General features: G+C 38.4%; 2 protein-coding genes across 2 annotated transcripts; both read right to left on the bottom strand.

The window, feature by feature from the left end:
* Window positions 1–420: 420 nt before the first annotated feature.
* On the bottom strand, window positions 421–1650 carry mRpL28 (mitochondrial ribosomal protein L28). The gene is made up of 5 exons (XM_065303179.1): window positions 1525–1650; window positions 1282–1457; window positions 970–1228; window positions 768–914; window positions 421–712 (listed from the first exon to the last, which is right to left on the bottom strand). The coding sequence occupies exons 1-5, from the start codon at window positions 1534–1536 to the stop codon at window positions 467–469; spliced, it is 840 nt and encodes a 279-aa protein (XP_065159251.1). The 5' UTR covers window positions 1537–1650; the 3' UTR covers window positions 421–466.
* Window positions 1651–1838: 188 nt separating this feature from the next.
* LOC135792075 (protein O-mannosyl-transferase Tmtc3-like) lies at window positions 1839–27242 on the bottom strand. The gene is made up of 9 exons (XM_065302695.1): window positions 26558–27242; window positions 18164–18300; window positions 15284–15365; window positions 14315–14414; window positions 12104–12219; window positions 11221–11652; window positions 6248–6997; window positions 4904–5371; window positions 1839–4846 (listed from the first exon to the last, which is right to left on the bottom strand). Exons 1-9 carry the CDS (start codon window positions 26741–26743, stop codon window positions 4262–4264), a joined length of 2856 nt encoding a protein of 951 aa, XP_065158767.1. The 5' UTR covers window positions 26744–27242; the 3' UTR covers window positions 1839–4261.
* Between the last annotated feature and the right edge of the window lie 388 nt (window positions 27243–27630).

Genomic DNA, 27630 nt, shown 5'->3' with positions numbered 1-27630 from the left:
GAACCCACTTTGCGGATCAAAGAGTTACTTATCGCAAAATCAGGCGCGCGAAATTGCCGGTTTCAGCGAATCTTTAATAAATATCACCCACGTGAGATGGGCGTGAATATATAAAAACGGATAAATTGGCTATGCGCCAATACTTTAGTTTAAAGGAAAACTAAGTACAAACAGCGATATTTCAATTGTATGAACGCAAAGTTATAAATAAAACAACGAGCAACGAGCTCTCCACGACAGACGAATTCACACTGGCGTGCAAAAATTGCGTTGACGTTAAATTCAGTGCTGCCAACTTAGATTTTGAAAAAGGCGACACCAACCCCTCTACAGAATACCACACTAACCAAAACTAAAACTGTCTATTCTCATAATTTAAAATAGACAAATTATAGAATTGGATATGCTAACCACTGATAATAATTGTCAGTAATTTTTATTCTAACACTCAAAATTAATAGAACGACTATGTTTCACGTTTTTTACTGAAAGGATTCATTTTTTCCATCCAGGTATTAGATGATGCTGTTTCGCTGGCCATCACTTCTGCGTCTTTGGCGGAAAGTTGAGCTTGTTTTAGTTCCTCAATGAGTTTTGCTCGATAAACTTGTTTCAAGGCAACTGGTTGGTTTTCAGCGTCGAGTTGTACTTGAAGTCTTGTGCAGGCGTCCCTCAAGGAGTAACCGTACCAATCTATTTCCTCAGGTGTGTACTAAATGCAAAGCAAATAAAGATAGGTATGAGATTTTCATGTACTTAACACTTACAGCTGATAAATATTGTTTATATCTATCAAGAACATCATTCTGCTTTTGTTTATCATCATTATAAGCAGGGCACCCATTCTGCAACTCTTGTAAAATCTTCCTCTTTAGTTTTAGTGGCAGTAATGCCTTTAAATCACAAGCTGGAGTCTGTAAATCAACTTTTAAAATAACAAATTACATAAAACTTTACCATCTACTTTACCTTTAGTAAATAATGATCAAATCCATAATTTGCATTGATCAATTGAAGAGCTCTGTCAGTCATTATAACTGACATGTGCTTGTTGAGAACCTCACTGTATACCACTGATCTGTGCAATTGTGGCACCCAAAAATGCGGCACTCGGCGTGAGTTTCTTGAGCGGTGTTGAAAACCCTGCACAACAGCCTCACCACCCCAAAGTTGATTATCATACTCATCTGGGAATCTCAGTGGCAGAGGGATATTTTGGATTGGATATCTAATCAGATCATAATTGTCAATTTTATATTAAAAGTGAATTTAGCAACTTACACTTCATTAGTGACTTCATCCCGCTTCCATTTGCCTTCTTCAGGTATAAAATGCACTGCTGCAGGCTCATCTAATTTCCATTCTTTGTAGAATTTCCTGTAGGCCTCTGGCAACCTGGTGGCAATACCTTTGTCAAATGCAGTGTGGCGCCTGTATGCTCCTAGGGTCTTCAATAACTATACAAACAGGTTATTAAGTATTATTTCTGGCTGTAATTGAATATATTTGTAATTTTCTACGTACTTTTGATGCCATTTAAAATTAATACTATTTAGAACACTTTGCCGAAATGTCGAGGTTAGAATCTATTTATTATTCATTCGGCTATGTACACGGTTTATGTAGTTCGAAGAAAAGCCGCTGTTCCGCAGACGGCCGGTAGATGGCGATAATTAAATACATAAATAATAAATGTTCATTTAAACTAAATCAGAAATTAAATGAATTATTATTGAGTACAACCAGTAAAAAAAGGAAGCAGCAAGACCAAAGGTGTTATTTTTTAGACATATTTTTATTTAAATGAAGGAAAAGGTAAATTTTTTACTAGTATAAACTTACTGGTTTGAATCTTGTCATTTATTATTAAATATATATGTAAGTAACATTAATTAACATTCAAGTTTTGGTTTATAATCGGGTCACTTCTACACACAATCATGGGCAGAGTACGTTTACGATTAAGTGTTCACGTTTTTTATAAAAAGAAAATAATTTATAGAGCGTTCAATTTCGCTCTGAAATTTCACGTGTCATTATGTACATTACAGTATTTTTCAGTCCCTTATCATTTCCGCTCTCACCGACAGTAAAAATGTATTTTACATTGTTAACCAATCGAAAATGAAACGCTAAATACAAAATTCGAAGTTTAAAACAATTGGTTTCTTAACAAAAACATTTATATATCTGTTATGTTATGGTTTTTGTCTTTTAAGTACTTTCACATGGTTTTGTCGTGTTTTTCCTCTTATATATCGTTTTTACACCTATACCTTTGTCTATGCTTAATTATATCAATATTATAGGTCTATAATTCATATATTTATTTGTTTTATAATATATTTATATATGAACAGTTTGACAACATAGAAAAATATTCATTCATTCAGTGTTTCCTATCCCTTAAATATTAATTAGTCATTATTTAGTTTTTTTTCTTTCTGTGTTTCTTTTTTGCTTTTTTTTCATTTCAAGTTCTTGAACTTTGCGTACGATAATTTGCTTCAAAGGTTTCTCTTAACATTTTTTGCTCTCTTTTAAGTACGTACAAAGAAACCAAGTAGGTATGTCGTATTTTTATTTGGGAAAAGTTTCAAACTTTAAAATTTACTTTAAAAGTATTTATCCGAAGGCGAAAAACGAACGCTGTTGAGTTTTTCAAGAAGTATTCCAACGACTTTCAACTAGTTTGCAATGTTTCTGTTTTCCATACGAACGTGTGTTTGTATAATCGTGATTTTACGCGTGTTTCATTTAATTTAATTTTTGTTTTTCCAAGGCACCTCTTTATACAAGTAATCATTTTTACAAATTGTTCATAATATTTAGTGGTTTTCGTATGTTGTTGATCTTGTTCAGTTTCAATAAACAGCTGAATATAATTTTGGCATCGCATTGATATTTTACACAAGTTTTGCTGATAAATCCGACATAAATCTATTTCTGGACATTTTTATACATTTTCGCACAAGTTATGCAATAATAAAGAAATTTATTGTCTAAATTTTATGTCAAGATAATACAAAGACGTGGAAATTTGAAACGGAAAGTTTTATTCTCTTTTTGCGAAGGAGAAAAAGAAAAAAATAATTTATTTGGGACAATGTCGCGACCTGATAATATCAACAACCTAATCTTAGGTGTGCCCATGCCCACAATACGCCAAATTAATATATAATTGCGCTATTCTTACATGTCGTGTAAAAGACAGCTTTGAAATTCTTTACAAAAAATAACTTAATCAACTTGGTGCTTTCCATCTTTGAAGGAACAATAGCCTTAAACGAACAGGCCGTGTAACGACGTAACCGGTAAACACACAAAGCGAAAAGAAAACCCGGTGAATAATTTATTAATTTGCTCTGTTTTGCGTTTGGTCATGCACGCAACCAGCAATTTCTCGTTTTTTTCTTGTCGCGATTTTCTTTTCTGCCGTGCTGCTTTTTTGTTCATTTCGAAGAAGTCGAGACAATCGTGATTTATGTGCGCGGCGTGTTGTCGCAATATATTTTTCATTTCTCGAGCGACTAGTTTAGAGAATAAGCAAGAAGAACACGCCGATTTTTGTGCGAAACAAAACTGCAATGTCGAAGGCGGCGGGCGTGTACCACAAATGAATAAAATATACCACGAGCAACGGAAAGTCGAGCGGAAGTCGGCTAAACGAACGTTTCCTGTACATCCGCACATTATTAATTTGCTTTGCGTAGGCAAGAAAAGCGTAACAACAATATCGGAAAGGTATTAATAGTTTGTTGTGTTATTTAGATGTGAAACACGTTTATCTAACAAATATTTTTGCAAAATTGCTAAATTTCAAATAAAACACACTGAAGCGAGTCGTCAATTTGTACGCATACGAATTGCATTGTTTATTTTTAACATAAAAACATAGACCTTTGTTTGTTTAGAAAATATGTATAAGCAATTATGAATGTTTGTTTATCTTCTTTTGATGATTACTTCACATATAATTCTGAATATCACAGAATGTACACTACATCTAATGGCGCGTATAAAAGTCCTCCCCCAGATAATAGAAATATACTTCGATTAGTTGCAATCAAGTCATCAGATCAAGTTAAGTTAGGGAGAATTCACCTCATGTTTAAAACACGTATTTTTGTTAAAACGTTACGCTTTCAAAGTTTTCGCACTCACAACTTGATTTAAAAGCTCCGCTTCTTTTCACTCCGTTATTAAACATTAAAAAATTAAAGCCCAGTTGAGATCGCGGGAATTAACTATTCATTCCCTTCTACGACATGCCTGAAGAAGGGTCATCCCCGTCCGCACCTATAGTCGACGACGCTCTGTATCTGTGCGTCGTCGTCGTGCTTGCCCGCCTTGTAATCGTCTCTTTGTTAAAGCTGCTGCCGCTCTGATTACTCCGATGCGTCACTTCCGCCTCGTGAAAAGCAAGTACCTCATCTTCTTCCTCATCGTCCACGTAAGGGTAGTCAATGTTGTTGACATTTTTTACGAATAGAGGTTCAGTGTTTACCACACGACTGCTGTAACGTTGTTCTTCAGAGTCCCCGCTTACAACGGGTTCAGTTTTACGCTCGGTTTCTTTGCTTTTATTCGAAACTACCTTGGATTGTTCTTCGTCGTTAATTTCTTCTTCAGTCAGCAGACCGTCCTGCGGAAGTTTCATTTTTGCAATGCGGTTTTGGACGATTTGCAGATGTCGCAAGACGTAATCTTCAGCCGGCGCTAGTTGGTGACATTTTTCAAGACAAGTCTGAGCTTGCAGGAGTTTGCCACGTTCAACGTGAACCACACAGAGATTGTGCAATCCTTGAATGTTTTCAGGATCAAGTTCTAGGATTCTTCTATAACACTAAACACAAGCAGATAATATTAATAATATATCATTAATCAAGTCTGCAAAACTTACATTTTCCGCAGCATCCAAATCTTTAATGCTATTAATATAGATATCTCCTAATAAAATCAAGCCCTTGATGTGATCGGGATGATACTTGACGAGTTGATTTAGAAACGGCGCAGCCTCAAGCGGTCGATGGTCATCGGCCATCAGCAGAGCGAGATTAAAGAGCGCGCTTCGAAAGTCGCTCTTGAGATGAACAGCGCGTCTGAACCAGTGTTCCGCTTCTTCAATGTTCTTATCGTCCATCGCGAGCATCCCAAGATTGAAGTGTACGCGCTCGTTGCGTTCGTCTTTCGCTAAAAGCTTGAGCAGCCGCTCGCGGGCGATTTTCCGCAATTCGGCGCGACCGAGTTCCTGCAGCAGAATGGCCGAGTTGAGCAGCGCTTGTTCGTGCTCCGGATCGAACTCCAACGCTTTGTCGAGATAGGCGAGTGCCTGTGATGCTTTGCCCTGCTCCAAAAACACGACGCCCAGCTGCAACAGCGAGAAATAATATTTATCATTTCGCGTATGAGTGACACGAGTAAATTTGATTTGCGAAATTTAATATAATCGGAAATGTGCTTTTAATTAAAATTTCGAGTATTTTTGCTACTATTTTCAGGATTAATAATAATAATAATAATATTATTCCAAAACAAATATTCCCAATCAATTCTTTCATACTCGGAATGTTTTTTATCAACGCTCTAAATAAATGAACAAAGTTGGTGGCGCGGTCTGCGTTTACCACTCGCACACAGTTTTTTGTCATCGCGCGTCATTTGTCATGTTCATTTGTGCCATTTGTGTCTGCCGCGCTCCCGCTCCAAGCGAAGTAGAAAAAACTCGCGGTTTTATGCATAATAATACCGAAACAGAATAAAAAATCGTCACGACCGTGCCTGGAATTTATTAAATCAGTCAAGGAGACAGACAAGACGTCTGATAAACACAAAAATGTAAATTTACATCAAAAAAATGTCCGAAAACGATTTCAAAGCAGAAACAATATGATATTATCACATTTTAATAAAAGTATCAACTGGAAACACAAAATAAAACGCTTTGAACTCTTGTTATTGATTAAATCGTTCCTGATGTTCTAATTTGACCAAATAAAATAAACAACTAAAGAGTAAAACTGAGTTTACCGGCTAAAAATGATTATTGCCATAATAAAAACAAAAATATCAGCATACCAAACAAGCACTAAAACGTGTTATCTTAACGGCTAGGTTTCTGCAAGCACCGGGCGGCGAATATCTCTTTAGTGAGCGTAAAAGCAGCCATTTCGAACCACTCAAAGCCACGTCGAAAAGACATCACGACATCAAGACATAAAGAGAGTCGGCCGGCGTTCATACTCACATTATAGTAGATATCGGGATTATTGCTGTCGTAGAGCAACGCCCGCTCATAAACCTCCTGAGCCTCCTTGGTGCGATTTAACTTGATCAAAATATCCCCTCGATTGATGTATGCCTGTGTATAATCAGCACGCATACTGATGGCCTGTCTATACAACATATCCGCTTCTTCCAACCTTGTAACATTCTTCGATATTAAATTCGCTAGATTCAGGAAAACATTTAAATGATTGGGTGCGATTCTCGCCTGGTACGACTCCCCGGGTTTCGCCTTTGGAAGCAGTGACTTCGCCTTCAAATACGCTTCCTCGGCTTCCTTAAACATCTTCAGATGATTGTACGTCCTACCAACGTTAATATGTGCACCAATGTCGTCTTGCTGTACGTTCACCGCAGTCTGGAAAAACTTAAGTGCTTCATCATAACGCGTTTGACCTTCTAATGCGTGCCCGACATTATTGAACAACTTGGCGTTTTTCTGATTCACTCGCAGACCCGACATGAAGATAGAATACTCCGTCTCCCAGTCCCAATTCCGTAGGTAAGTTTTAGTACCATGGGAGAGCAGCAGAACGGCGAAGCATGTCCATGCGAGGCGTTTTCCATGTCTGCGTAGAAGTGTCCAACCATAACCAACCAAAAGACAGAAACCCATGGAAGGCATGTAGAGGATGCGTTCAGCGACGACGAAACCCACCGGGAAGAATAAGTTCGACGCAGGCAGGAATGGCAGAATTAATAATGCCAAGCTCTGGAAAGAACAAAACGTTTTATTAGGTAATTTACTAAATGTCATTACTTTAGTGTAGCTATTATATCAATTCGCACCTAATTAGACTTGATCTTTAAATGTCACCAGCGTAGAATTTAAATAAATTCCATGTCTATCTCTCACAAGAAAATACTATTCGTAAACAAAAGAGAACACCGTCGCTGAAATTTATATCCCCTTTAGTTTTCGCTCATTCTCTCTGAGTTTTTTGTCCCTACACACTTCTTTCCGTATTTTTTCGCCGCGGCGACCGCACTGCGCTGGAGAAATATATTTTCGAAGCAGCAGCCCTAGGAAAGCTAAAAACATCATCATATTTCTTTCTCGCATACGGCTGTGGCGGCGGCGGCGAGTTGTTACGCGGAAGACGAAACTTTTTATGTTCCCATTTGGTGTTCCCACTGTAGTGGCATTATAGTGCTTTGGCCTTTTGCGGGCAGACAACCATCGCGCTTATGTCAGTGTTTTCTCCGTCAGCTATTACTATGACCATCGTTAAGCATCCTTAAGGATGGACGCGCCGACACACATCAGAGAAAAAGTACGGGGAGATGTAGGAGTATCTTAAATGTCCAACGCAAACATGACACACGTCCACGCTATAATTTAATCGAATTTCGACGTGATATTTTATCTCCGGGCAAATTATCACTATTAGGGAGAGTATAAATCTCAAAAGATAATATTTTTCGTTAAATTGTCAAATTACTATAAAAATACAAACGAAAAATATGTAATTTTTAAAATGTGTAAACTGGATTTCTTTCACAAAGTACGTCAAAAGGAAAATTCAAAATGTAAGACGGAATTCACTACTTTACCTCACTTACTGTGCCATTTATGTTGTTTCTAGCTTTTACCTTCACATGAAATATTTAAATTAAATCTAATATACATTCAACGCAATAAAAGTTTCATTTTGCACTTGTAATGAATGTATCCGATATTCTAACATGTTCCGCTGGCAATTTAATGCATTCATGCGCTTGTTTTTATTTGTTTGGTTTTATTTTCATGCGACAAGTGTTTTAAGTAAATTTGTTTAACGCAATAAATTCGACGCGAGTCACAAGTGCGCACTCCGAATTCGTTTTATTTTATTTTTTCCTCTTTAGCGATACGCTTTAGAACAAGGGATTTCGTTTGGGTGCCGAAACGCCCGCAATAACCCGCTGGCACTATTCTTGTCCTCGCGCTGCTCCTTCGCATCCTCGACTAGGCCTACACACGCCGGAAGGCAATCTGCACCCAAATGGGAAAATTTTATTGCACTCTCATGCAATAAAACTTTTATTTCACTTCCCTCGCGCTACTACTCACTACATAAAAAGGCCGACGCGCGGAAAAAACGCTGCACGCAAGATATTCGAACTTCTACACGCTGAATATTCGTAGATGTGTAGGGGGTGTTCGTAATATGTTCCAAGACGAGTTCAGTCTGCGGATGTAATAACGAAAGATGGATTTGTATGATATGTGAATATTTTCTTATTCGATAATAATCACGCTGGGAAAAATGTTTCCCCAAAGGAGGAAAATAATGTGAAGTGCGGCTCTTATAGAAATTCGATTCAAGCGATATTATCACGTGCATTTTATGAATGTTCCTGCTGTCTAATGCGCACATTAGGGTTGATTTTCCCGTCATGACTCTTTTCAACCTTTTAAACTTTTCAACCCCTTGCAAATGCATAAAACTATATTCTATCTCCCGAAGTAATTTACATTTTTGCGGCTATTATAACATATCACAATAAATAGTCGAGCAGGTGTGGAATTCTCTCGGTAACTCTCACCGCACTTATCGTTTCAGCCGGCTTCATTCTCGCGCACTTATTCTAGACATTCGCCGGCTATTACTGGTGCGAGGGCGCGCTATTTTTTAACGCTTTATTACCCTTTTACATTCGACACATTGCATCCGCGCGAGCTTTCACATTCGGCGCACATTCGCATATCTTCACTTATCCTTTTTGCTTTTCGCGCGCGCTTTGCCTGCTTTTGTTCTGGGGATCGCGGTGGATTCATTTATTTATTTAAAATTGCCACGGATGGGTGCAAAGGGTGAAAATACGGATAGGGACGCCGCTTTGAGGCAATAATAATAATCGTTTGCCATTGGAAAAACCTTTTAGGACTTAATAGTCTTTTATATTTCTTCATTTGATATTTAAATGTTGGGAAACTAAAAAGGGACAAGTAATGCTTTATAAAGTATTATATTTTCTATCTGGTAAGGTCATTTTGTCGCAATAAAACTTGTAATTTAGAGGGATAACAAGTTTCGTCAAAAAATCCAGAATTAAACCCAAACAATTGCCAAAAGCGTTTTTTTATATTTTCTCCTTATGCTGGAGAATGTTAGCACGGAGGAAAATAATATTTGATATAAATTTAAACTCTTTTTCCGCACAAAGTACAAGAATACACAGAAAAAACAAAAAATATTGAATTGAATCATTTACTTTGGACTGTTTCGCTAATGTAGAAAAGATTTTCGGGTATTATTGCAAAACTTGTAAAATTATCCAGCATGAATCATCCCCAATTGCGGATGTCAATGTGGCGTTTCCTCTTCCGGCTGCCATTAAATCGCACATTACGCCGCCGTCCGCCGCGGACGATCGTGAGGAAAATGATATTTTAATAGAAGCGTAATGCACGAAATGAATGATGCCGTTCTCAAATTGATTTTTAATGTACCTGCTTGTTCGCCAGGCGCGCACAACCCGAACAGAAGACGGCGTGGCAAAGTTAGTGTTCTCGCTCCTGCTTAGACTTTCTCGCGTCGACACGCATCTGGATTTAAATGGGTTTCTAATTAGGTGTATTTTGCTCATGTCTACCTGCGTCTAAGGGAGCAAAGCTGTAATTTTATAAACTTGCAAGATGGAAAATCGCTCGCAGCTGGCATTATCGTGTAATTTCGATCGAATTTTACTCCTTTGTTTCATAAACGTTGAAAAGTAATTATGTAACATTTCATACAAGTTTCAGGAGGTGAATTTATTGCTGGTAGTTGTGAATAATTTTAAGACTGGAATTTCGAGCTGCGCGTCGTGTTTCGGGGCGAAGCTTGACGGACGTACAACTGATTCCAGCGCCAGATTAAATGCGAAACATGTTCTAACTGAATTGCGCGCCCCGGACGCTATCGGACTTTGGAGACACGGGTGGTCGAGCGCCAAACGCATTCGGGTCAGAGCGCAACCCAAGCTTAAATATTATTCAACGCGACACGGTATTCACTCATGCATAAACGTGCGCATATTGAATATTTCACTAAACATAAATAAATGCAATAAAACTGCAAATTCTCTTCAATCGAAATAATTACGTGGAGGCGCCGGGCATCGCGCTTCTTTCCAACATATTGAAATTTATTTTAATTGCATAAAAATCAACGTTAATTAAAAATTGATTAAAGTGGTGTAAAGTATGCCATAATTACAGAACAATAAATTTTACACAATGGGTTACATTAAGTGGAGGCGCCGAGCAGAATGAACTTTTTGAATTTAATTAATATTGCAACTAATTTTCGCTGTGCAAAAATAAATATAACATAAATTGAAAATTGATTCAATTATCTATTAATTGAACCGGACAAACATATCATCAGCAGAAACAGATACAAAAAATTAAAAATTAAAATATTCGTTTATAAAATCTAAATTTAGATCTGCAAAAAGCATGAAATTATTAATGAAAGATGTTTCATCGCCAAAAATAGACTGACTCGGTTTTTCGGCTATATTAAAGATGAAAAAGTCGAAACATGAACCGTAGTCGCTCATCTTCCATATTCCTCACGAAAAGGTTGCCATGCCAACGAAGATATCTACTCCGTATATTCTCTTCTGATACTTTCTATTTCACATCTCTCTTCCGCCTGTCTCAAGCAACTTTGCCCCAGTGCTGCGCCGCGCTGCGCACCAGTCGAATATTATTATTCAGCGCGCAAAGTTCGCAAAGTCTGCGTGCCGAACTCGACTCTAGAGAAACCCGACGAACAGGCACGCGAAGAATTGATATTAAAATCTCTGTCCGAGAGAACGCAAGAAGTGAGTTCGCTGCGCGCGTGATAGCACGCCGCTAACTCGCTTAACTTCATGCTTTTAGTGACTTTTATCGGCCTTTTTGGTCGTTTAACACGCTGCCATCTTTATTTTAAAGCGCAAATATAGAAAATTTTTACTTACAATTAAAATGATGGCACTCTGTTGACGATTCCGTGTGGTGAGACCAACGATGGCTAAAATTCCAAGAGATCCATACGCGCCGAGCGTGGAGAGATTGCGAGCGTCTAAGAAACTCTCCACCAATGGCACCGTACCCATGGTCCAGTCACAGCAGAGGTCGCAGGGGAATAGCAGCAACCACAGATTGACGCTGAGAAGATAGTGATAGGTAAGCTGACGCGTCGGCGTCGGCGAAACCGACGCAGGATTGTCGAAGCGCGTGAAGACCGGCAGCTGCGATCCCATGATTTGCAGACGCGCCAGCAGCAGCAACACTGTGGTCAACCCTAACACGCTTAATCTCTTCGTCGCTGTCGACGACCAGGGGAGTTGGTACGACGGTTTCGACGAGAGGAGTGATTTTAGGATGAATTTTATTTCGGTTAATCTGACCTGGAATTTAAACAAAAACATTGAAAATGAATGAAAATCGGATCAAATATTTTATAATAAAGAGAATTATTGAAATCCTAAATTAAAATGATGATTATTTACGCCTAAAAATCAATATTTATAGTTTAACTAAATATTTATGAGTAAATTGAATTTTCAAAAAATAAAATTTTCATATTTCAGCCAAAAACTATTGAAAAATGTATTATTTTTTGTACGCGTTTTGAATTTAACACGCACGAGTATATCTCATGAAAATACAGTTGATTATGATTTTGATTTTCGTAGAAAACCGCAATTACGATGTCGAATTTAAAAACAGAAAACTAATCAATATTTCAGCAGGTCAACAAAGAAATTAATTATTCGACATGAATAATTAATTTTCACACGTCCACACTACAATTACCCTAGCGGTTATTAGCATAATAACAATCGGCCGCAAATTTACCTTCTGTGAAACGAATATTTCGTAGGCGGCGCACACGCCGGCGACAGTGATGCCCTGCTCCTTGCAAAGCATCGCGGTGGCAATGGACAACATCGACGGCACCAGATACCGCCAACCTGCAACAAATAAACAAATATCATCATCATCAGGATTATTGATAACATACGTCGTCGTGTGAAAATTTAATTATCACCGGTCGGAGGTAATTACGTAAATATCGACCACACACTCGCCGGTTACTTATGCGTCGCCGAACCGCACAATTATTCCGAGTTCAGGCTTCCGCGAAAAACCAAGCCGGTAATTGTAATTGGCTCGATTTATATTTTAGTTGCGGTGAAATATGCACGGCGTAAATGTTACATTAGCGGTGGCATCTCGCGCGGCACGAATCCAAACGCTAATTATTGATGAGGGTGGTTCGAGAGGAAAGAAATGTCAGTTTCGAGGTGAATGATCTCCGTGGGTGTTTATTTTTTTATATGTAAACGTAAAATAATTATAAAAACTTTTTTTTTTAATTTTGCATTGATTACTAAATAATTGAATGTTTTTGTTTTATTTTGTAGTATATATAAAATTTTAATAAATCCACGATGAAAAAGGTAATATTTATGCACGTGGAATAAAATTCAATGCGAGTTCATTAGCATTGATGCATAAATTGCTAATGCGCGAGCACTTTCCGGCCAGCGGCGATCGATAAGATGCTAATTAAAGTTTGGAAGCCGTCAGAAATATCAATCAATCAATCTAGTAACATAACGCACCAACGCGTTATCGACATCAACCCTAATATCGCATAAATAAGTTATGATTCAATTAATAGTTTTAATTAGACCTATCTGAAGCAGTGGAGGAACTAGACGAAAATAGCCGCCTGTAACTTTGTCCGAAAACGATTGCTTGGTAAACACCCAACTAATGCACGCCTAATGCAAGAAATTACTTCCCCGAAGAGAGCGAGAATGCGTGCGAGGGCGAAAGCGAATTGACCCAGTTGTGTTGTTGCGATATTAGGCCTCCGAACGGCCTCGACCGTAAAAGAAAAAAGGTTTTTCACGTAGCGCGCGGCTTGATTGTCGTGTCTCGAATAAATTATAAAAGCACTTCACGTGATGGCGTAATTAAGTTAAAAGAGCGGCCGGGGCATTTAGTTTTCTTCTTTTTTCGTGCATTCATCCATGCCGGCGCAGCGCGCGTTGTGTCTCGTTTGGTTTTTTTTCTCCTGCTTCTACTCTTTTCTGCTGTAAACAATGGGCGCTTTTCCTTTTCGGCACACGCCGACGTAATTGTTGGCTTGTTTGGCTGGGCGCGCATTTATTCCCTTTCTTGGAGTGCTACCAGCGTGCGCGCACACACACATACAACACGCACGTTTTGTAATTATGCGCCGCATTTTTTCGCTGTGTAGTTTTTTGCATCTTTGACGAGCGAGTGCATGAAGGGTAGCAAAAAATTGCATAGAACGGAACAGGCGGGCAAAATATATAAATATACAGCTTCAGCGAGGTATATTTGCTCTTAATTTACATTTTTCTGTTGCGTGCTTTTGTTTAAATTTAATAAATCTCACGCGGAAAAATCAAAATAACTAGTTAAATAAATATAGCTATAATTATGAGTTAATTTTCGTTATTGAGGGCGGTATTTACGTATTTTACGTAAGTAAATCCCTACTAATATTATAAATGCGAAAGTCCTGATGTTTGTTACACTTTCACGCAAAAACTACTTAACCGATCATCATGAAAATTTGTACACATATTCTTAGTGGTCCCCGAATGGTTATAGGCTACTTTTTATTTAATAAAAAAAATTTATTTTTAAATAAAATAAAGAAATTGTTTAGCCAATAATACCTCTGCATCTGGCTATTTGACTACTTTAACGCCATCTAGCATTCCAGCAATGAAGCTCAAACCTAAGTACTATAGTACCATCACACTGTATTATCACACTGTATTACCGACAGCTACGTCAACATCAAATCCAATTGACTACACTATGGAGACTGTACACTATACTTCCATAGACTATACTTTCAGCCATTTTAAACTTCACGCCATTCTACTTCATTGTTACTTCTTCTGTGACTACAGACGCGTAAGGAAGCAACTTCATTATTTTAGATATTCGCGAGCGAAACCGCGGGTTACAGCTAGTATTTCATATTAATGCTTGATAGCTCAAAATATAGTTCATAATTACCTGTTATTTTTCGACTTTGTGCTGCTTTACTGTAGAGCATAAACGCAGCGAGGAAAAAGACAGATGAAAGCGTCTCGGCCCTGCCGACAACTCCAGTGACCTAAAACATCACACGGTGTTTAGTTATCATCACACAAATCAACATACGAGTATAGTACATAACACGTTAATTGCAATATACTATCAACGTATTATGAATGCGAATTAAAAATAAATACTATGCTCTGTTATTGTTTGTACTTAATAAATTAGCTTAGAATTAAATCAATAAATACGCAGATGCAAAATCTGAAATTAAATTAAACAAAAATATTACAAATAAATAAAATATTCAGAAAATTTTATGAAAAAAATTATGAACATCTGTTGCAATTAAATTGAATTCAAGTGGAATTAAACGTCAAATTAAGAAATTCTTGAGTTTCTGAATGGGTTCAATCAGCTTTGAGTGAATTGATTGAACTCTGGAAGTGTTATTTTCATTTTAAAAATCAATAGAATATCTTGGACATGTAGATGTTAAAAATATATCTTTTGAAAATTCCATTCCTACTGGTTTTACTGTAAAACGCGTATACATTTCCTGACTCTATGAATAGCAATGAGTCATGACTTTATCGAATCGAACTATTTCCATCTGACATCTGTTCAGTTCATTGCAAAACGTTACTCTGGCTCATTAAACTTGAATAATAGCAGGTGCGGATGCAGATACAGATGCACATCGAATGAACAAGTGAAGGATTTTTTAATGACAACTCGTGGTCGGAGATCAATGAACTCGATTAGAATCGCAATTTAGCTATTTGCACAAAATAAAATGGAATTTATGAAACACGTTTTAAACATCTGTTCGTTAAGTTAAAGAATTAAACTAGTTGAAAAAAGAGTTGATTTCCAAAAAAAAACTAGGCTACGGGTAAAAAATGTAGCAAAGAAACACATAAGCCGATTGTTTTGTTTACTCACCGCCTCCGTGTGAATGGGGTGAACTGCGAACAGCATTGCTGTCACGAAGCACGATAACTCCGGGAGAAACATGGAACACATCCTGGAACAAATAGATAAATAAATACATTTTATATATATATGTGCGTTTTTTAAATCGTAAGAAAATATCGCTTAATTTACCATTGAAAAATATTGATAAAATCAACTTTTACACTAAAATGACATAAAATTATGTAAAAATTCTTGTTAAAAACAAAACAGTTTTAACGCGAGATTTATCCTTTGCCCTTTACCAAATATTGCATTCAAACATACCTACACTATTTTAAAATTAAATGCTGAAACATGATAGTTTTATTCTAAAAAATATCGCCAGAGCTAAAAACGTTGCAAGTAAATATTCATATGGCAATCAGTGAAAGGTCGGCCAGAACGTGAGCATTCTCGCCCGAATCACTTCATTTTTTGCCCATCGCTCGCGCGCGTCGTCAGAATATTTGTTTTTTGAGTTGCGCGTTATTTTCGACATCAACATGCTTAATTTCCCACGGGAGCGTCCGATTCCCGACTTGTACCCCGACCACCTCCACACGCATTGTTATGTGTGATGGAAAAAATGCGTGCGCTTGACTTTGCAAATATTTCTCCTTAGACGCGCCCCAGAATTCTTTTTTATTATAAGTTTTCGTGTTTTATTTTAAGTTTTTCATGCGAACGAAGGCAGCGGGCAATTTTTTAAGTTTATGAAAGGATTTGTTATGTCAAGGCTCGTGTCGGAATGATTGGTGGTGCTATATAGAAAAAGGAAATATGGATTGATGCAATTTATTACTAAAATTTAGTAAAAAAAATAAAAATAAATATTTTATGTTAATGTTTTATGCGTGTGGATTAATTTTTTCATGAGAATTATTTTAATTTCTTTTTAATAAATAAAAAATCGTTTAAAATTGTAATTGTCTTAAATTTCTGTTTAAAAAAAGCAAAAATGCATTGAATTATCGCTCAATTACCATTTGTAATTCCTTTGAAGGACAGCAAAACATGTATTCGCCGCCTCCAAAGTGGTAACATTCCTTCAAATCGCGAATCTCAACGGTGTGTGAAAAATGCGCGTAAATATTTCAATAAACATTTAATTTCGACAAAAAGTGAATATAAATATGTATGCGAAAGTGAATAAACGCAAAAACACGAGCAGCAAAAATCCGGCCGGCTTTGCGTCGGCGGGCGTAAAAGCAAAGCGAAACTCTCTTCGTCGCTTTCGCGAAAGTTTATGCTTGCGGGTTTATGAAGAAACGTCCGCCGCCTTCGCCTGCAGAAGCGAGCGCGCGGCGTCATCCAAAGCCCTCGGCCCGGAACCGGGAAAATGCGATACGCGCACACCCGCATACTGCGCCCGGACTGCTTTGTTCCACTTGCCTCAGCCGCCACCATCGGCGAGGCGTGCCAAGTACAGCGTGCGCATATTTAAATGAAATAAAACGCTCTTTTTTACTCTCGTTGGCTGCTACTCGGCGGCGGAACGAAAATCTTGGATGGAATACGTAAATTGCGGAACGTTGGTGGAGGCGCCGGGGAAATGCAAAGATTGTGGATGTGGAGATCTGGGGCTAGGTGCATGCACCAAAACGCAAGAGAGAGTCAAGTGAGAAAAATATTTTATGCACGATCATCGGCCGTTATTAATTTAGAAATGTGTGGCGCACCGTTTCATAAACAAGCGCATTCGAAGCTGGGCAAGCTGCAGGTAACTATTTCAAGAATTTCCCGTGGAAAAAATTAGGAAAACGCGAAAAATATCGAAAAACAAACTAAAAATTAAGTATTTTTTCACACAGATTTTCAATTCTCAATCTATTATTACAAATTCTCTTGTTTTCTAATAAAATATTTTAATAGCTATAATAAAATTATATAAAATTATCTTTCCCAAGTCAAATAATTTCCTTTTGTTGTTCCACACACTTATTTTATTCACTTTGATTCTCTGAAAATGTTTCACTGGCAATTTCAATTAAAACTTTCGTTTTGGCTATTGAATCAAACGTTATCCCACAAAGAGAAGCATTCAGTGTGTGCTAAATTTTTCCCTTGTTTTAGATGCACGCGCTCCCCGCACCCCCGCGGCAGAATTTTTCTCATTTCGCGTTTCGACTCGATTTCACCGTGTGACTGTTTACAATCTCGACTCGCCCATCTCGGCGTCTTGTCTTGGCCACACATTCATATATTCGCATCCGGCGAGTCGCATCAAAAAGTTTGCGTTTGGGCGCGGAAAAAACACGCCGCCGTTTTGACGCGTCCCTCTTTCCACCCGATGGAGCGCGAGCATGTTCGGGGCCGTATTATGTGGAAGTTGTATTTCTAAGAAATAAAAACTTTTATTATACTTTCCAACTTGGGCGGGAGGAAAATTGCTGATGAAAACTTTACTTTCTTGGGACAACCACATATTCCTCTCACCATACTCTCCAGTCTGTAGCGTGCGAAGGAGACAGATATGTTGAAAACTAGGGAACAACGGAGAGGAGAAAAAATATGAGGCAAGGCCCGAGGAAGGAAGTTTGACGCGTGGTTTTTCACATGCATATATGCATCGTGGTTTTCTGAAAGCCAGCGAATATTTTCATTTTCTTTTCTGTTTCATGTCTCCATGAGTTTTTAGAGCTTTTAGAGCTTTTTCTTGACAATACTTAATATGCTTAATATCTCAGTGGTGAAATAAACTGTTTAAATGCTTAAATCTGCATAACTTTAGCTACTTTATAATATTTTTTAAAAATCACACAATAAATTATTATTTGAAAACCGATTCCAACATCAATTGCAGCAATTGCATATCAAACATGTCAAAAAGATTATATTACGAGATAAATGTAATTAATTGGTACTCACCTAAAATACATCAAACAGACGACAGAATGCAGTAACATATTGACAAGATGATAGCCCATGGGTTCCAGCTGCCAGAATAAATAATTCCAACGAAACGTCAGCACGCACAGCGGTCGATAACTCTTGTGGCTTTGTTCCTGCAACCGAAATAAAAACAACATCATTAACATTTGCCATTTAGCAATAAAATAAACCAAATCAAACAAGCTCTATTAATCCAACGCATATTTTCGCTTGTTTCGCGAGGGGAAAAACCCAAATAAAACATTAACAAGTCGAAAATAACGAGCAATTAAACATACGAATCAATTGTAAACCGTATTCAGACCTGGGCAGAAACAAGCGACTCACACAGTTTGATGTATCGTGCATTCATTAGGAATAATTGGGGAAGTCATTTCGTGTTTCGCAGTATTCGCAAAATAACACGCACTTTTTTTCGCCCTACTCGTCAAATTTTCATTCGGTGGAGGTTTTATTATTTTCGCGTACTTTTTATGACTTTGTTTGCTTGGTTGGCTGATGTTTATTCATGGATTTACGCGTGCGTGTTTTTATTTGAATTGGATTTTTTTTCATACAATTATTGTCTTTCTTTGTTTTCATCGTTTGGGTTTTGCTAGAGTTTGCGTTTTGGATTATTTAATCGTGGAGAATAATTCAATACCTGCGCCATTAGCGGGTTATAAAAGGCTTTAATTGACTTAATGAACAAGTTAAACAAAAATTATTTCGAGGTAAAAATATCAATAGAAGAGAAAAAAACAAAAAAAAAACAAATCTTTGAAATTCACCCAGATATTACAGATTAATTGAAAATATGAACTTTTATTAAACACCTAAATGAGTAAAACTTGCTTATTTTAAAGATTATATCAAAAATTTTATGTAAATTTAAAGTTTGCAATAAAAACGTTGAAACAAATGTTTTTCTGTGATTTAAAAAGTTATCGCCGTTTGAAAACAGCTGAAAATTTAACCACGTCAGAAGGAAACTTCTTGAAACGCGCGTATTAGTTTTATGTCGTAATAAAAACGCGTTTGAAGTAAATAATTTGCATCTCAATCTAGTTCCGCACAACCTGGCGTATTTGTTTTGGTTTTATATTTTTATGCGCACGATAATGCAGACATTTTAATATCGTAAGTTTTTCTCGCATTCGCCGGCAAGTTATTAAAAAGTAAATAAAAGCGACCTTTATGTATCTCATATTGCGCCGCGCGGCGGAAGCGCGCCGACACAACAACGCGAATATTACGCTCGGTCGCTCGATACTTCTCGCGCGCGCTTGCTCGCTTTGCCACCCCGATGCCGGGGCGATAACGATGCGAATATCGCCTCGCTGTCGACGCCCCCACGAGAGTGCGAGGAGCGCGCGAGTCGCTCTTTCGCTCGGCTCGTTTTCTTGTTATCCGGTACTATTTTTGCCGCTTTTTTGCGCGCGCCCTGCCTCGTATCCTCGTTCACGCCTCGATACCTTTTTGGATACCCGAGTGTGCGAGAATCGGGAAACCGAACGCAAAGAAGAGAAGATCTAAGCGAGCGAGCGTGGATTGCCTTCATTATTATGTGCGATGTGCGCAGCTTTATAATATTTACTTGTTAAATCACACCGAAAGCTTGTCCGGGAGATATTTACAAATTTGCCGCTGTTTTTGTGCCATGCAAAGCAAGAACTTCGCTGCAAATTATTTCATTGTTCCAAATTAATTTTTGCATTATTAATTTTTAATCATGAACAAATATATCAACGAAATAGAGACACAACAAGTAATAAAGCAATTCCTGACAAGTTAATGATCAAAAAATGTTATAAAAAGCTTTTATATAAAAGTTACAATATATTTAATTAAATTTTTTTCATTTATAAATAAAGAAATAAACCGTTGATGTTAAAATTAATTTTATACAGTAAAATAATCCATAGAAACTCGAAATTTATTAAAAAAACGTAAAAAGTTTTTGTAAAAAATTAAAAATTTCAATTAAAAAAAAACAATAATTTAAACATATAGCTAGAAATTGAACGTTGCTAATGGCTATCATCAAATAGACGTAGGTAAGTAAATAATTTTCACATTAGGTTAAATGTAGCATGAGGTGAGGCCGCACCAAGAGGAAAATTAACACACACGATGCAGGGCGCACGCAATTGAATGCAGAGCGCTTAAGAATACTTAATTACCCGCAAGAATATTCGCATATAGAACGTACAAACATGCGCACACAACGGACGTGCATAAACCAGCCGGCACAAGAACGCAAAACGACGACCAAACAATCCGCGATACACCTAACCACCCTCACACAACATCCTTGCTGCCTGGCGCCTCCACCGCACGCCAAACATCGTAAAACCAAAGCTGGCGTCGGCGGCAGCGTCGTGAGCGCGACGATAAAGCGACGCAAAACCTTCCAAACAACGTGCAAACAATGCGAATCATTTATGCGCGACGTGCCGCCACCGGCTCAACCTCACCAGGCCTGGTTGGAGTGGCAAACTCGCTCGTGCTCAGCCATTCATCAGGCAACACGAATTAAAACGCCATCATTAAATTAATTATGCATGAAGATTAGGATTTGGTAAATTTGTTGCAATTTTTAGTCACAATTTGCGCTTAAAATGGCGATTTAAAAAGTAATTGCTAAAAAAGTGTTACACTTTTGATTAGAACTGAAAAACTAAACCAATCGCGATTATTGTACACGAATTGATGGTTTTCACCCGCCCACGAGTATAAATTCCGAGCGATCGCGTGATGCCAACGCGAACTCGATAATACCTCTAACGCTCTACTCCGTATTTATTTCGTGGAGTTTGCGTCGGCTAACAAGAAATTAATACGTCATGTCACGAAAGTTTTGCTTCCCGTGTGCCCGCACGGTTATTACACGGACGTGAAATTACGAGGATGCAATCGGCAACGAATGCCCGAAGCGCGGTGATTCGATGATTTTTCGATTCCGTCGCGCCAATAAGCGAGGAAATGTGAAAATAACCAAATAACCGGCCGAAGCAATATGCATTATGAACGCATCGCTTAATTCGCCTCTCATTTTTGTGATAAAGATCGATCATGTAGAAAGGCCATCAGCACGCCAACCACCATGTCATAGCCAAACTGATAACACACATCATTTTCATCCGAAAAAAAAAACACAAAAGTTTTTTTCTGTTTTTTCTGTGTGAGAGCGCTGGATGTATTGTTGGGAGATTGTAATTTGAAAAGTTAAATACGCGGTGGCGTTATAAAGCGCACTCAATTTATTGTGCATATTACGCTTTTTAAGTCATAAATTGCAATAAAATGTAATGACCAAAGCCTCGCCGCCCCCGGCTGCTTGCAGTTGTTTCTGTTTTCTTCGCTGTCGTTTCTCGTATTCGTCGCTCGTGACTTTTGCTTTAAAGTTTCGCCCAAGGTAGTTATTTCCTCGTGCCAGCGGCAACCGGAAAACTCCCGGGTATTATACGACGCAATAAACTACCACGCGCGGCTCGCGTTCTACAAACTTGCGAAATACAACACTTATTACTTATATTTATATCTTTAACTGCGTGCGCAGCTGTTGCCCCAAAAAATGTTGCAACATTTGGGGACATTTGAGACACAATTTTGACGGAAGGATAAATCTTAACATACAAAAGAAAAACGTATAAAACGTGTCGGAACAAGTTTTCATTTTTAGTCGCGGTAATTTTGGTTTTATTCGTGTTTGAAACGTCATTAAGTGAAGTTATAGTTGTTATACAAGACTAGAACTCAAATTTAAATTCATCACCTATGAAATTACTTGTAAATTGTATTTAAAGCTTACCAAAACTATGAAAACGTATGAAAAAGTAAACATTTTTCAGAAACTCAACTTTAATTATTTTTAATTTTAATTTGCCTTGTTTTTATGATTTATATATAACTAGCTTCAACCCACGGCTTCGCTCGCGAATATCTAAAATAATGAAGTTGCTTCCGTACGCGTCTGTAGTCACAGAAGAAGTAACAATGAAGTAGAATGGCGGGAAGTTTAAAATGGCTGAAAGTATAGTCTATGGAAGTATAGTGTACAGTCTCCATAGTGTAGTCAATTGGATTTGATGTTGACGTAGCTGTCGGTAATACAGTGTGATAATACAGTGTGATGGTACTATAGTACTTAGGTTTGAGCTTCATTGCTGGAATGCTAGATGGCGTTAAAGTAGTCAAATAGCCAAATGCAGAGGTATTATTGGCTAAACAATTTCTTTATTTAATTTAAAAAATAATTTTTTTTATTAAATAAAAAGTAGCCTATAACCAATCGGGGACCACTAAGAATATGTGTACAAATTTTCATGATGATCGGTTAAGTAGTTTTTGCGAGAAAGTGTAACAAACATCAGGACTTTCGCATTTATAATATTAGTAGGGATTTCTACTCATTTATTACATGTGAAATATTTTTAAAATAATTTTTTACCCCTTAAAAGCTCTTTAATAACACTGTAATCCAAGTAAAAGTAAAACAACTTTTTGTTGACTTTGTTGGAACGAATGTAAAGTTGTAACGATATAAATTTAGATCGTAGTGATTATACCATAAAATAAAATTGGCATAAAATCACAATCCACATCCCAGTTTTTGCCCATAAAGAGTAATTACACGTTTGCACTATACGGCTGTGCCCGCAAAACGTCTTGTTGTTTTTGCGTTTTTTCCGTGTGCATTTCGCGTTTTTACTGCGCCCGGCATTATTATTCATGTTCCAATCCCGCCGCTGCCGCCGCCGCTACAACCGCAGATTGCATTACGTACGACTGCGGTGAAATTTAGATTTATACCCTCGACACTGTTACCGCCAACGACCGCCAAGTGTGTCGATACGACCAGCAGGTACTCGAATACAAGCGCACACCTGTGAATATACCTGGAATTGTTGAATTTGCACCAGCAGGGTGGGTACATTGAAAGGGGTGGTGGAAAGTGTGTGCATGGTTTCACACATCGGGAAGCAGGAGTTTGGCGCGTTGGGATTGCCGGCGATCATTGATAGAGTCTGTGTGTAATAGAACTGGAAGCGTATTCGAGGCGGTTCGTACATAATCCATACTTTTAATTAATCCGGAGAGGCATAATGTACAATTCCATTCTCAATTATGACTTGGCGCAAGTTTATCCGCTGTGCTAAGTTTCGTCGCCGCGCGTTATTCACCATTTCTCGCCAACTAACCAACAGTCTGGCGGAGGCGCATTTCGCGACTACTTCGGAGGGTAGATAAATTAATTTATGTTTAATTAGTTTCTTGGCGATGTACTGAAGTAATATTATAACATCATAAACGTCATCTAAAAGTTTACTCAAAAATACCAACTTATTCAATAAAATTCGCTTGAAATTGGGTTCAAGATGACAAAGAAGAATTTAATATCAATTAAAAACAATTTAAAATCAATTCTAGTACGTAAATTCAATAAATTAAAAATTTATAGCATAAAAATCATTTTTTCGCAATCAGTTTTCAATAATTAAATTAATTTACCATAATTTTAAGTTTAAAACATAGCTGCATGAGCCATTCCCAATTTAACAATATAAAGCGAAGCCAGAATTGAAGTTAGACCAGTTTCTCCGCTCCGCCACTGAATGAAAACTTTCCCAGACGCAATTAAAACTAATAAGTTCGCCAGATACACTGGCTGTGCTGATGGCTGGCCCGTGTGAGCGACCCCAGACTGGCAACAATGCGTTTTATTTCGATTCTAATTAGAAAAACTTAATTATCTCGGGTTAGCACAGCTAACTTGATGATAAAGCACAATGAAAGCGTTCGAATGAGTCCACTTTACGCTATCTTGTGCCGTATGCAGCCGTTAACTCTGCAGAAAATGAACGAAGACATAAAATTACATATTCAATTAGTCTAATTGAATAAAATAAACTTTTTTATATAACAGAATAAATAATAATAAAATTTCTGTGCGCTAAAGACTAAAAATTTTGTTTTGGTACAAAAAATAATTTATTTTTAAATAAATATGCATCCCAGTGGAATAAAAGCCTGAAAATTAAAAATTAAAAATTTAATCATGACAATACGACGGGGGCCGGTATGAATTTCGAATTCTTTTTGATAAAAATGAAAGTAACCCACACTGGCGACGCGAGCATTCAAGCGAGTCGAATTCAATTAGCGCTCGTCGGCCCGGCGGGAGGAAAACGCGCGGTCGAAATCAAATTAAACGTATTCAACAAAACTCCCAACTCTCAACGCACCACACACAAACGATAGTCTCTTACCGTGCGACCTTGCCACCGCCGCCGCCACCGTCGACGTTTCGCCGCTACGCACTACGCATATTAAGAGATTACACATTGAAATTATCTTTGCAGTGTGCGCGCACCTCCGAACCGAAATTATAAAAGGCAAGCGGAAAGGAAATTCGAAATTAATTCAATTCTGGAATGAAAATTCGGTCGGATGTTTCAAAACCACAACCGAGATTATTCCGCAACGCAGCAATAACACAACAAAAATAGTGAGTGTTGTAAAGCGCAAATTAAATTCGGTGCCTAATTTTCGCCTAGGATCGCGGTTTCGGTATGTTTTAGACATCGATTGTCGCGGTTTTCCATTCGTTATCGGTATTTGGTCGCTTTGTGTTGCGAATATTAACGCTAACCGCAACCACAAATGCCAATCGCAAATGAACAAATGGCTACAACATTTTTACGCGTTTGTGCGTGAATTTTCGGTCGGCCGTCGAAGTTCGGGCCAAATTGTATCGACGTGGTCGCGGTGAATTATAACGCGGGAGCTGGCAGGCGGGCGCTCTCTGGGCCCCGGCGAGGAAATCGATAATCGTCGTTCGAAGTTCACTTCCAAAGTGTGGGCGTAACACCACTAGAATAAATACTTCATCCACTCTCATCACTCTATTTTATTAAAATAAACAAATAAAAAATCTCATGGGAATTGGTTCCTTAATGAAGCAGAACTCAAAACTCCGGATTTTTTCTCACCACAAACCAATCATAGGAAATTTATTTCCAAGCATTACTCCACTCGACAACCAGAACTAAATTTAGAATTAAAGCAGTCATTCACCTTGAATGCACCTCGTGCATCACCCAGCAGCGAAATAATTGCGAATTCAGGCTTGAATTTATTTGATGCCCCATTGTTTTCGCCCGGCGACACCGCGCGGTTCTCATTTCGTGCAAATTTTTGTTTCGTCCGCTCGTGCGGCTTTGTTGGCGCGGGTTTTTATTTCGGTAGCTCCGGCTACCCATTGTAAGGTGAGTAGATTTTAACAATGTACGGGGCAATTTATTTGCTAATCAGAAAAGTCCTCGCTAGTAAAAAAAAACAACGCATTGTTTACGACAATGGAAAAAAACGCAACCAGGAGAAAATTTCATCCGTTACCAAATGATTGGAAATAATTAATTATATGATTAGTTATTGAAAGAATCGTTTACCGGCCGAGACCGAAGTCGAGTTCAGAGTTGACCTACGCTACTATTACAACCTATGCTGATGGTCACGAATAAATAAAACCTGTTTGAGTTTGAATTGATGCCTGAGCGCTGCAAGTGCATCGAGGCTTCAAACATGAACATGAACATGACCCACAACACACAACAAGTAATCCTCTTACAAAATTATCGTTTAAATGCCAAATAATACGCAAACTTTCATAAACAAACTTTTATCGCCGAGATTTTATTTCATGTGTTCGTGTTTTCGTGCATGTTCTCCTCCTCGGCATTCAAAAAGACATTCGAGCGGGACTTCCTGCGGCGTCAACAACTTGTTACATAACCGGACATGTTTATTTACAATGTTTGTTTCGCGTAGCACACGAGAGAACGTATTTATTCACCATCTCTGCGCGTAATTTGTTTGTTTAAAATTCGCAGTGGTTTTTGGTGAAAGCCGAAAAAACTTTCGATTCCGGTGGATCATCACATCATGCTTTTAACCCATTTTGGCATTGTTGGAATGTTTTCGTAGAAAAAAACCTAATCCTCCTTTTGAAATGGGTTTTAAACGAAATACCAAATAATCCAGCATTTATCTCTCTTTGAATGTCATAACAGACTGTCAAAAGAAGAAATTTTAATTTTACCAAACAATAATTCATCTTAAATGTGTTTGGGGTGAAATTAAATGAGAGGTAATGATCCCCACGGACATACAACGGGTAATTACGTCTCTAAATTGTTTTGGAGACTTGTTACTTGTTGTTGTGAAGCAATATATTACACCCGGACGTGTTGCGGTAAGACCCTTCTCGTAAGAAAAGGAACAAACTGGGAAGTTGGATCTAACAATAAGTAAGAAGTAAGACCCTTCCAAGCTTAAGACCTTCACAAACACGCAAGTTTTGTTAACTTGTTCTTCAATGGGATTTACCTTGTGCATGGGTGTACCCCAAAAATCATTATAGAACACGTTGGCAAGCGGCGTGTGTGGCCTGAGATCGCGATTATCTTTAATCGCGCTGATATCGTCGAAGACGAAGCCGCAGTAGCAACTGTTGTGATAACAGACGATGCTGGTCAGCACCACGATGGCACTGAACGCATGCTTGAGAGCCATCCTCTTCTAATTCCTTCCTCCGGCGCGTAAAGAAGAAATGATATCAGTCACATCTAACAACACATTAGTTTACCGCGCACTCGTTTCACATCTTCACACATTCTGATTCTGGTAGTGTTTTAATGACAATGTTCTCCAGACGTAGTCGTAGTAAACGCTCGTCTACTACTCAGTTTGAGAGTAACGCGGGTCAATCGCCTCTCTTCTTAATCGTTTGACCTCAAAAACCATTCTCGCGCACACGCGAGAAGAAAAACCGGCGAATGTGCCGAAATTACGCGACGACAGCCTCCAACGATGGTAATGCAGGAATCTACACTGAGTTTATGATTGGTGGCGAGTAAACCGGAAGTAGAACACTAGTTTCCGTGAGATTTGAGGCAATATTTCGGATTGCGATAGTTGAACACACGAGTTTACGTTCGGAGCGGTACGCCCTCGCGGCCGTGAACGATCGACAACGCACTGAGGAGGCGAACGCGGGCATTCGTGTGGTGCCGCGAGCCGAGATCCGCCGCTGCCATACTGCGTCGGTGCGTCACGTGACCCGCCGCCCAGGCGCACAACGCGCCGTGCTCACTCGATACCGAGTGGAAGCAGAACAAGTCTGGGTGGGGAGGCGCGGGGCTACGAGCACAAACGTCGAGCGTTAGGCTGTGCGCCGTGCAGAGGGTTCTTCGCTGTGTGCACACGACACTCTCAACACAAATACAATCATCCGCAACTGCAAGAGAGCTGTGAACGCTAGCAACCCCGTTTTGAAGCGGCGATGCCTTAGTTTACGTGGTGCGTAGGTTTTTGTGGGCGAATTTTTAAGTTTCTGCAACGCGTGAAAATTTTTGGTTTGTAGGCAACCAGTCGTACACAAATATTATGGTTATGTTACG

The sequence above is a fragment of the Atheta coriaria genome, unplaced genomic scaffold, assembly GCF_025399875.1.
Source record: "Atheta coriaria isolate IRGN ID8LTWV9N9 unplaced genomic scaffold, Caltech_Dcor_3.1 hic_scaffold_5_pilon, whole genome shotgun sequence".
NCBI classification, from domain to species: Eukaryota; Metazoa; Arthropoda; class Insecta; order Coleoptera; family Staphylinidae; genus Dalotia; species Dalotia coriaria.
Note: the sequence above shows the minus strand (reverse complement) of the source record. Positions and strands in the feature narration are given on the sequence as shown.